The sequence below is a fragment of the Sparus aurata genome, chromosome 16, assembly GCF_900880675.1.
Source record: "Sparus aurata chromosome 16, fSpaAur1.1, whole genome shotgun sequence".
NCBI classification, from domain to species: Eukaryota; Metazoa; Chordata; class Actinopteri; order Spariformes; family Sparidae; genus Sparus; species Sparus aurata.
This window is the reverse complement of record NC_044202.1, coordinates 28,865,022-28,877,128: the sequence shown is the minus strand read 5'-3', so window position 1 is coordinate 28,877,128 and position 12,107 is coordinate 28,865,022. Positions and strand designations below refer to the sequence as shown.

The following is a 12,107-nucleotide window of genomic DNA, read 5'->3' as shown; positions in this document are numbered from 1 at the left end:
ACATGGACATTATCTGTGCTTTTCATGTAAGGTCATTTTCTAATTGTACAGACAGTTTTTGGTGTGCTGCACTAGATTTACAAAGATTGAATATCAGAATCAGAATCAGAAATACTTTAATAATCCCAGGAGGAAATTATTTTTTGTTACACACTCCAGATATACAAACAACATATACTATAAAAGCAACATATATAAAGAACAAGCATCGGACAGCATCCTCCTCTCTGCCACAGTCATCAGAGTGTCCAGCTCCTCCCCCACGACATCACTGGCCCTCCTGATCAGTTTGTTACGTCTGTTGTTATCTGCTACCTTCAGCCCACTGCCCCAGCATGTGACAGCGAAGAAGATCGCACTGGCCACAACAGACTCGTAGAACGTCAGCATCGTCCGGCAGATGTTAAAGGACCTCAGCCTCCTTAGGAAAAAGAGTCTGCTTTGGCCTTTTTTATAGACCGCGGTGTTTCTAGTCCAGTCCAACTTATTATTAAAGTACACCCCCAGGTACTTGTACTCCTCAACAGTGTCCACAGGGACCCCATGGATGGAAACAGGGGTCACTGGTGTTTTCACCCTCCTCAGATCCACTATGAGCTCCCTTGTCTTTGTCACGTTGAGCTGCAGGTGATTCAGTTCACACCAAGTGACAAAGTTACCCACAACAGTCCTGTATTCATTCTCATCACCCTCCTCGATGCAGCCAACTATTGCTGAATCATCAGAAAACTTCTGAAGGTGGCAGGAGTCAGTGCAATAGTTGAAGTCAGAGGTGTATAGGGTGAAGAGGAAGGGAGAGAGGACAGTTCCCCGTGGGGCCCCAGTGTTGCTGACCACCCTGTCGGACGCACAGTTCTGTAGGCGTACATACTGTGGTCTGCACATCAGGTAATCCACAATCCAGGACATGATGGGGGCCTCAACCTACATGGCAGCCATCTTCTCACCCAGTAGAGCTGGACGGATGGTGTTGAAAGCACTGGAGAAGTCAAAGAACATGACTCTCACAGTGCTCGTCGGCTTGTCCAGATGAGTGTGTTCAGCAGGTAGATGATGCTGTCCTCAACTCCCAGGTGGGGCTGGTAGGCGAACTGTAGTGGATCAGTGAAGGGCCCGACCATAGGCCTTAGCTGCTCCAGGACGAGCCTCTCCAGAGTCTTCATGATGTGGAACGTCAGGGCTGTAGTCCCGAGGGCCGCTGGGACGCGGCGTCTTTGGCACAGGAACGAGGCAGGATGTCTTCAACAACACAGGGACCCTCTGGAGGTGCAGGCTCAGGTTGAAACTTGACTGAGTACTCCACACAGCTGGGGGGCACAGGCTTTAAGCACCCTGGGAAGAACACCGTCAGGGCCTGCAGCTTTGCCGGAGTGGAGTCTCGTCAGCTGTCTTCTCACCAGGTCAGGCGTGAAGAACACTGTAGAGGTGACAGTTGGGGGAGAGGTGAGGTCCTCAGGTTGTGGAGGACATGATGCAGAGCAGGGGGGAGGGGTGGAGTAGGTGGGTGTAAATTGAGGTGGAGGGGGTACCCCCTGCACTCTCCTCACCTCATCACGGTTACCCTCTCTGAACGCTCTTTTCTTTTCATCAAGGATGGCCTTAATGTCCTTAGTGATCCAAGGTTTATTATTAGCGTAACAGGTAACAGTCCAAGCAGGGACATTGCAGTTCACACAAAAGTTAATGTAGTCTGTGATGCACTCTGTGAGCCCATCAATGTCCTCCCAGTGGGGCTCACAGAGTGCAGGCCAGTCAGTTACATCAAAGCAGCCCTGCAGTGCCTCATGAGCCTCCTCCGACCACCTCCTCACAGTCCTTTTGGTTGTAGGCTTCCTCTTCACCAGAGGCACATAGCAGGGTTTGAGGTGAACCAAGTTGTGATCTGACCTGCCCAGAGGGGGGAGAGAAGAGGAGATGTATGCATCCTTAATGTTAGCATACATAAGGTCCAGGGTCCTCTCCTCTCTAGTAGGACAGCTGACGTATTGTTTAAATGTCGGCAGAACTGTATCTATGGTGACGTGGTTAAAGTCTCCTGACATGATGATGAGGGCACTAGGGTGTGTAATTTGAAGCTTGGAGATGCTGGTGTGTATCATGCTGCAGGCAGATGTTGGGTTTGCAGAGGGAGGGATGTACAGGACAACAATGATGACATGTGGGATCTCTCTAGGCAGATGATATGGACGGAGTCCAACGGCCAGCAGTTCAACATCCCGGCTACAAAGCTGTTCTTTAATTGTGATGTGACCAGGATTACACCATCTGCTATTCACTACAACGGCAAGCCCCCCGCCTTTCCACTTACCGCTCTTGGTACAATCCCGGTCGGCCCGGACGGTGTGGAAACCATTCACGGAGACGTTCTGGTCCAAGATGTCCCTGTGCAGCCATGTCTCAGTAAAACACATCAGACTGCACTCCTGGTACTCCGTGTGGCTCCGCGTTAGCTCGTCCATTCTGTTGCTAAGGGACCGTACATTTCCCATAACAACAGAGGGGAGACACGGCTTAAATCTTCTCCTCTCCATAAGCCTCGACCCTCCTCTCATCCCCCGACGTTGCTTCCCTCCTCTGCATCCCCGGTGTGTTTTTCTCCAGAGTTCAGGTGGTATGTCAGCTGATCTGGCCACAATGCCAGCCGGCGTTAGCGCGATCAGCTGTTCTCCGGAGTAAACAAAAACAGCGTGTCCGGGTGGAAGCGGCATTTTATAAAAAACAACACAAAAAAAGCACAAAAACTCAATAAAAACAACCTCGTTAGAGAGGGCAGGACTTCACAGAGTTACAGTGAAGAAACAATAACGAACAAAAAGAGTAAAAAAAAAGTTAAAGTTCAAAAAGTGAACTCAAAGGCTGGAGCAGCGTAACAGGCAGTCTGCAGCTTTTCGCGCATGCGCACTCGCAATATAGTACAGATAAAACCTGTAAAACCTGTTCGAACCAAGTTTAGTCTAGACATGCCACCCTTGCACTTGCATTTTAATGCATGGCATTTCATATTTCAGCAGTGACCCAGTGGTTACAACAACAAAAAAAACAGCTTCAAACACCAATAGCTTTAATAACAATCATGTTTTGACAACCCAATAAATCTTTCAGGTGATGCAGCCAAAAGCTGCCATAGCACTGATACTATTTCTACTTTTATGAGCAAAGGGTGATATGGATATAGCCTTGCATAATTTTAACACATGTAGTGACAGATTGATCTGAATTATTAATATTTGGGAACCAATGACAAGGTGCAATTGCACATCTTGGTTGTAAGATCAAAACAAGAGCCTAACCAGTACTTTTGAGGTACACGCTGGTATCACTTTGTATCAGTTTAAACAGTCTGATAACTATTTGTATAGCGCAGTTTATTCAAATTAACACTAACATAAACAAACTATTTTTCTAAATTGAGTCATTATCTACTCTGATTAGAAAAAGATGATAATTACACCCTCTAAGCGCTGTTTAGCTCTTCAGATAGGGTGCACACTAATGCTTTTAGCTTAGCAGCTACAAAGAAGATTTAAGCTACAAAGAAGATTTAAGGGCATTTAATAGACACTTTTGTCCAAAGCGAATTACAGTAATTCATACATACATTTTAGGGCTGGGCGATTTGGCATAAACATTGAATCTCCAATTTTTTTACACCGAGTAGATTTTTTTTTCTTCTTCTAGAAAGCAAACTACAAATGACAAATTATTAAAAGCATTGCTTTTATTTTAATGATTTTATTGTAAACAAAATTGCCCTGCCATTTTAAACAGCACCTTCAAACTCAGAATTCAAGTCCCTGCAATCTATATAAAGAACAAATAATGACAAGAGTGCACTGTGTGACCCTACAGACTGTTGTATTGAGGTTTGTATCCATTAGCAAGGCAGCACTGGCCACTGGTGGAGAAAGCCCGCCACTCAAAAGTGAAGGAATTTCAGCTGTTCTTTAGTCATTTAACCTTAAATGTCCACACAAAGCATGATGCAATGAAATAGTTTCAGGAAGAAGCTGAAAGTATAATCCTCCAGTAGCCTCACAAACCCTCCAGCTTCCCGCACAGTGATAGGCTCAAACTCTCCTGATGGTTACAAAACACTGGATGATGTCACCTTTGTGCTTAAACACAGTGTTCACGGCATGGGTACAGAAGTTCCATCTTACTGTGCTTGCTCCTGCATATGTAACATTTCAATAACTTCTGTATATGATACTTGTCTGATAGTATTGTGGAGGGCGTGTCTATCTGATGGTCTAACGTAGTAACTGTAACTGTCTTTGGCAACAAGGAAAAATACCGCAGCTGTACGTGGAGAAGCGTCCTTCCTCCCGCCCGTCCTACCGACTCCTCGTCACATTTCTGCCCGATAAACAGCGCCTGTCACCGGCAAAAAAAACTTTAACTCACTGAGTATTTATGATGAAAAAAATTCTCTGCAACGGTCAGTCCTCTGGACTGAGACTTCAGTGAACTTTACCCCAGAAGACAGCCTCCGTCGGGTTTTGATTGACAGGGGAGACACTTGAAAGCACACACACGTCATCATCATGACGTGTACCGTCACGTCTCTTTAGGAGCCGAAGCGCCGGCTTTCTGTGTGAATTACGCAGCGGTTCGTCTTTACAGCGGTGTTTCACTCTGTGTGAACGAACAATGGCGGAGAATTGGCGAACAACCGCTGTGGTGTTAATGTGGTGTTACTTACAGCTCATAGGGCTGGATATGGACTGGTAGTTGTGTCGCGATTCTGCCTTCTCACAGCACGAGACAGGTTCATGGATCTTAGTGTCGCGATTTCAGCTTCGATATGTGTATCGTTACAGCCCTAGTAGACACCACGCTTGACCATCCTCTCATCAACTCTAGACCAGGCTGGACAGCCCACTACGCACTAGTGGAGACACAACATACTCGCGCACATTAATGTGTACATAGAAATACACACAAGCATGATAAACACACATACAAAAGGGCTTCCATGTAGTGTTTCGATGCCGCCTCCCACCGGCACTCCAATATGAGAGCAAGAAAAGGCTTTTGTTCAAGATGATTGCTCGCCCACTTACTCCAAGTGCAAGAATGTCTAAAACCACTCGAGCCTGTGCACTTGCACCACCTTGCTTTTTAATTTGACAAATAGGCCTAGCGCCAGTGTTTCATAGCCCACACACTGTTAATATCTACACCAAAAAGAAATTAGGCTCTTTTGCTTTCTCTGTTTTCTGTCTCTCTCCCTTTCTCGCTCTGTGATTGGTTATACCCTCCAGCCTTAAACCTTTGGTCCAATTACTGTATACATTCAACATTTACATAATTAGCAGCTCTAGCTTTGGTGTAGATGTGCCAAAATAACTAATTTGTGATCTGGATTTTTTGTGAAGCATATTCATATCACCACATTAGTGCCTGTCCACACACACATATTCTTACAAAGTGTGTGTGTGTGTGTGTGTGTGTGTGTTTTCTTTGTGTGCTCCCTACAGCCAGTGACAGCAGGGTGGTGTCCTGTGCGGCAGTATGGCGAATGCCCTCTGATTGGGAAACAGGAAGCCATGAGTCACCTGACGACTCCGTCCACAACCCCCAAAGCCTAGAGTTGCTCTGTCACCTAGACGACAGGACCCACAGCAACACTGCCTGGTAGGTGCTGCGAGGACGCAGTTACACAGTTGCATTCACAGTGCAAGTGCAATTATTTTTAGGTCCACAGTGTGTGAAATTATATGTTTTTATATCCCATACATATTTGTAGGATGGAGTATTTAATAGTTTTAGAATAAATGTTGCCTGATCTGAACTCAAAAAAACTCACTGACTAATATACAATGAGACTGGTCACAGTGATTAAAATTGCTTTGGTATGATCATGTGATTTGTTTTATTGATTGGGTCATTATCAGGCCTAAGTAGAGCTTGATGATGAGCTGATCATTTGAATCAGGTGTGTGGGAGCAGGGATACGTGCAGGGCAGTGGTGCCCCAGTAACAGGGTTAAAAAACATGGTCTTAAATGTTGTCTTTTTCAGGTTGTGGTTCTGTGATTACATTTTCTGATTTTAATGGCCACAGCTCAATAAAATAACAACCAGTCCTTCTGCTTATCATCATTCTCACAGGTTTTGACAAAATGATGTTTATCTAAAGCTGCAAGCAGTGATGAATGGGCTCTCGTAGTCCACGCAGGGGTGTGCTGTTGTTGTGGCATGCTGACATCGGGGCTCGGTCATGCAGCACCTTCCGTTGAGGAAGTCGTTCCATTTATAATTTGGTGGCTTGCTCCCACTGGGATGAAATAATGTATGCATGTTCAGGCAGTGAAACTGAAAAGTAAGAGGGCTGAAACAGCTTAAAAAGGTGAACAGTTTGAAAGCTGAACAGTTATGTTAAACTGGAGAACTCCAGTTTAACATAAAGCTGAATGTGTGAAGACGCTGAAAAGGCAGAAAGATGAATATTTGAAAAAGCTGAAAAGATAGAAAAGCTGACAGTGTCATTATTAGGGGCATTATTAGCGACACAAATAATAAGCATTTATATTTCATATGAGCTCATTCATGTGTGCTTGCGCCCTCCCTGAACTCCCATTCCCCATGCTGTCTTACTTTCACTTTTAAAAATTGCGTCCGGCCAATTTTCCTTAGGGCGTCAGTATCAATTTATAGCGGGTTGGCTCGGGTATGGAATGCAATTTGTGCTACTGTCGGAAAACGGGTCCGATGTGGTGACCCGTGCAGGACTCTGCTCTAAGTGACCATTTTAATCCTCTAGCTAATTATCAAGCTCAATATCCAACATGCTAGTTAACGTCAAAGACTGCGGTGGAAGACAACGGTAAAATATTTCCTTTCTCTAACACTGGATTTATTTATGCCTGAATTTATGAGGTGTGGCGACTTTTATTTTGCTGTGGCGGTGCGCCACAGTCAATTACATGTAGGGGAAACCCTGGCTGAAAAGTAAGAGGGCTGAAAGAGCTTAAAAAGGTGAACAGTTTCTCTGGCTGCACATATGCTGGAGCAGTAAAAGAGCCAAAGTTGAAGATGTCCCCATAAGAATGAATGAGAAAACGCCTCCCAAAGTTCTGCGATTTTTGAAAAAAATTTAATGGTTATCAGCAAAATATTTATATGTTGAGTTACAGGAGACATTGCTGAACTGTGTGATGTCTTTTTTATTTCTGTAGAGTGAAAAATAAGGGCGGAAGAGTGAGAGACAAAATGGGTACCGTCTGCTCTCCTCCAGAAATTTAGGCTCAAAATTAACATTGTGGCTTATGGGGGAGTTGCTGGAGTACTTGTTGCTCTGGGGCTTCAACAGCGAAAAGTGTAAATCCTACATCTGAATAAAGGTCTTTTGCCTCTTTAACAGTTGGAATGGTGTCTGTAGCTCAAAGTATGAGGGACAAGGAGAGGTTGAAATTCGATGCATTTTGAAGAGGATTTGAAGATTTTCCCATTTAATTCCATTCACAGTAATTAGACTGCCACCAGAGCGCCACCTATTGGCCGATTTGCACCCAATTTTGCACAAACCCTCATCGGGCCATGGAACACAATTAGCAAAAGTGTTGTGGTAATCGGAATGTATTTGGTGAAGACACAAAAGACTGTCTGTTTTGGAACACCCTCAAGATGGCCGCATAGCGAGAGAGCTCCCGGTTGAACCAGAGCAATTAGACAAATTCCCCCAAACAAACCAAGTAAATCATTCTGCAAAAAGCGTTCAGAAAGGGGAGAAGAGCAATATCACCACTTTGAGCAGTAAAATTCGCCCGAAGACGAGCGGGTGAGAAAGACGGGGCGCAGCAACAATTAGCAGCGAACAGGTTCAAGCTAGCATACAACGCGGTGCAGTGTATTGACATGGCTGACATGGAACTGATTCTGTGCGAACTAAGAGGGTTTCGCCAAGAAAATAAAGAACAATTAGAGACGATAAAAGAAGAAATTGTAAAGGTGAATACGAGACTGGAGGAGGCAGAACGGAGAATTGGGAAAGCAGAAGAGAGGATTCAAAACACAGAAGAAGTCATCGTGGATATGCTAAAGCTGCACACCAAGCTGGAGGAAAAGTTGCTGGATCTGGAAAGTCGCTCCAGACGCGAGAACATAAGGATCTATGGGGTGCCGGAGGGATCCGAGAAGGATTCAACAACGATGGTCTTATTTGTGGAAAATCTTCTCCGTGAGGGTCTCGAGCTGACTGATGACATGCACGACTTGCAGATTGAAAGAGCCCACCGTTCAGTGGGACCGCAGCCGCCGGTGGATGCTCCGCCGCGCTCCATTGTAATTAAGTTTTTAAGTTTTAAAACAAAAGAGACATTACTTCGCAAGGCATGGCAGAGGAAGGGGTTTACCTGGCAAGAAAACCGCATAAACCTGGACCACGACTATCCACCTCTAATACTCAGGAAACGAAGAGACTTTACAGAAATCCGCAAAGTGCTGAAGGAAAATAAAGTTCAGTTTCGGACCCTCTTCCCTGCCAGGCTGCGCGTGAGACACGACGACGGAACCAAAACCTATGATACTATAGAGGAGGCATCAGAGGACCTGCTGAGAAGAGGCTACACTGTGACAACCATCAGACCTCCGGAGACGCTCATGGAGCAGGTGCAGAGGCTGACCTGGAGGAGAGTGGACAGACGAGCAACGAGGGGCACAGCCGGGCGGGATTCAAGTTACAAGGAGAAGCTCCGAGCCTTCAGGAGACCATCACCGGCCCCCTCCGGGACCTAAAGGATCTAACTCACAGCTCGAGGACGGCGGAGTTAATTGTGAATTCTTTTGTTTTGTACCATTACTGTAATTAGTGGTGGAAATCCACTGTTGAAAAGACTGTTTCATTCGGGGCTAGTTTTCACTTTCGATTTTTCCTTCTTTTTTTCCGCCATGCGACTGTTGCAGGTAAGGGCCTCTCCCTCCGGACTGAGGAGGGAGACTTTTCCCTTCGAGCCACCTTGGAAGGCTCAACAGGGTCAGACTAATAGACCCCTACATAGGGAGTCACACGGACAATTTGTGTTCAGTTTGATGTTTATCAATATGTTAGTTGTTTATTCCCTGCCAGTTCTCGCGGGGAGGGGGAAGCGCACCAGGTTTTTGAGTGAGATGAAGGGGGGAATCACATAGATGCAAAACAGGTCTTTAAAAATAGCATCATTTAATATAAATGGAATACTCAATCCAGTTAAGAGGGGGAAAATCCTATCAAAATTAAAGAAAGATAAAATCCAAGTAGCCTTCCTACAAGAGTCACACCTCAATGACTCTGAACATGCTAAATTGAATAAATCAGGATTTAAACATGTTTACTTTTCTTCCCATGGGTCGGGGAGGCGGAGAGGAGTGGCGACTCTGATATCCAGTGCTGTACATTACGAACATATATCAGAACATAAGGACAAGGAAGGCAGATTTGTTATGGTTACAGGCAAAATAGAAGGTATTGTGATAAGTCTTCTTAACGTGTATGTTCCTCCGGGCAGTGACTGGTCCTTCTATAAACATGTAGTTGATTTAATGACAACAAAAAGTCAGGGGATTTTAATATGTGGCGGAGATTTTAACATCCGATTAAATCCGAAAATTGACTCATCAAACGGGAAATCTGATACAAAAAACATTAGCAGAAGATTAAATACTTGGATGCGTGAAGTTGGGATTGTGGACGTGTGGAGAGAGATAAACCCGACGAGCCGAGATTATTCACACTACTCGTCCGCTCACAATGTCTACTCACGCATTGATTACTTTTTTATGCATAAAGGAGATCTTTTCAGGGTGGATAATTGTGAAATAGGACCCAGTACTATTTCAGATCATGGTCCCATCTATATGTCTGTCCATCTGAATAATAATAAGAAATCCACTCTTTGGAGACTGAACTCAAACATCCTGAACAACCCAGTTATTAAAGATAAATTGAAAAATGAAATTAAAATGTATTTGGAAAATAACGATAATGAAGAAGTGACCCCACCCATTCTCTGGGATGCATTAAAAGCAGGGATTAGGGGCAAAATAATAGCCATCTCCTCATACGATAAGAAAATTAGAGAACAAAAACTCCAAAAATTAGAGGAGGACTTGAAGAGAACACAGAAAGATCACGCAAAATCCCCCAAAGATGACAACAAAAGTAAGATTATAAAATTGAAAAAAGAAATAGATGAAATAAATACTCAGGAAATTAAAAAAAAACTCCTTTTTACAAAGCAACAATACTATGAGATGGGTGGAAAATCATTGAAACTTCTATCATATAGGTTAAGAAAACAACAAGCGGATAGAACTATACATAAAATAAGAAACTCCGCAACAAATGAAATCGAAACTTGTCCGGAGAAAATTCAACAGTGCTTCCAAAAATACTATAAATTACTATATTCCCAACCACAGATAAGTAATGACAACCAGATTGATGCCTTTCTGGCCCAGATAAATCTACCAAAGATCACAGAGGAACAAAACGAAAAATTAATATCTAAAATAACAAAAGAAGAAATTCAATCAGCAATTAGAAGAATGAAAGGGGGGAAGTCTCCAGGAACAGATGGGTTTCCCACAGAATGGTACAGAACAATGCAAGATCAACTAATCCCAACATTACAAAAGACATTCAACTGGGTTTTGGAAAACAAAAACATCCCCCCCTCATGGAGGGAGGCAATGATTACGATCATACCTAAGGAGGGGAAAGACAAATTGGAATGTGGAAATTATCGTCCTGTAAGTCTACTAAATAATGATTATAAACTATTCACCTCCATAATATCTAAACGAATAGAACTGATATTACCAATATTAATACACAAGGACCAGACTGGCTTTGTCAGACAAAGGCAGACCCAAGACAACATCAGGAAAACACTGCACGTTATGAGACAAATTACACAACAAAGACTGGAGACACTGATTTTAAGTTTGGACGCAGAGAAAGCATTTGACTCAGTGAGGTGGTCATTTTTATATAAAGCACTTTCAAAATTTGGCTTCCATACAACTATAATAGACACGTTTGCAGCACTATACAACAAACCAACGGCTAGAATTAAAATCAATGGAGATTTAACTAATTCATTCATTCTGGAAAGAGGAACGAGACAAGGGTGTTGTGCGTCGCCGCTCCTTTTCGCCTTGTTTATAGAACCCATGAGTCAATTGATTAGGCAGAGGCCAGAGATAAAGGGGGTAAAAATGACATCTGGAGAGCAGAAACTGTCTCTTTTTGCTGACGACTTATTGATAAGTATAACACAGCCTACACAGACACTCCCAAAACTGATGAAATTGCTGGACGAATTTGGTTTAGTTTCAGGTTATAAAATTAACATTAATAAAACTCAAGTACTAGCATTTAACTATGACCCTCCGTCCTTAATTAGGAATATGTACAATTGGAATTGGCATGCTGAGTCCATCAAATATTTGGGTGTTTCATTACCTAAGGACCTCACGAGACTGTATGACATCAATTACGGCCCGTTAAATTCAAAGATAAAGTCTGATATACATAGATGGAATGTTATTCCCTTTTTAAGTTTGAGTTCCCGGATAGAGTCAATCAGGATGAATATTCTTCCACGGATGCTGTATTTTTTTCAATGTTTGCCAGTCAAAATACCACCTAAGCAGTTCTTAGAATGGGACAGATTAATAGCGAGGTATCTGTGGCAAGGGAAAAGGGCCAGAATTAAATTTAAGACGTTGCAATTAAGAAAAGAAAAGGGAGGAATGGGCCTTCCCTGCTTACAGGAATACTACCATGCAGCCCAACTGAGACCTTTGATCTGCTTATGTTCATCAACATATGCTGCAGCATGGAAAGAAATAGAAGGTACGATGATAAAGGGAGTCCCGATAACGGCCCTACTAAGTGACAACAAATTACAAAGAGAACAGGAGATCCCAGATGACTCTATAACAGGCAGTTATCTGAAATCCTGGCAGGAAATAATCAAAATTTGCAGATTAAAGGACACATCTAAAATTATAAGGTGGTGTGCCTATGATTCAGACTTTACACCGAACAGAACAGACGGTAGGTTTAGGATTTGGATCACAAAAGGCTTATCTACCTATCATTCATTTATCCACAAAGGGGCA

The 12,107-nt window shown here is 43.5% G+C and overlaps 1 protein-coding gene across 3 annotated transcripts in view; it reads left to right on the top strand.

Annotated features, from left to right (window-relative positions):
- Positions 1–12,107, top strand: part of eipr1 (EARP complex and GARP complex interacting protein 1) — a 226,433-nt gene that overhangs the window by 33,743 nt on the left and 180,583 nt on the right. For all 3 annotated transcript variants that reach the window (XM_030443726.1, XM_030443725.1, XM_030443724.1), the window contains exon 4: positions 5,481–5,637. In XM_030443726.1, the coding sequence (XP_030299586.1) occupies positions 5,481–5,637 (157 nt within the window). The remainder of the gene's footprint in view (positions 1–5,480; positions 5,638–12,107) is intronic.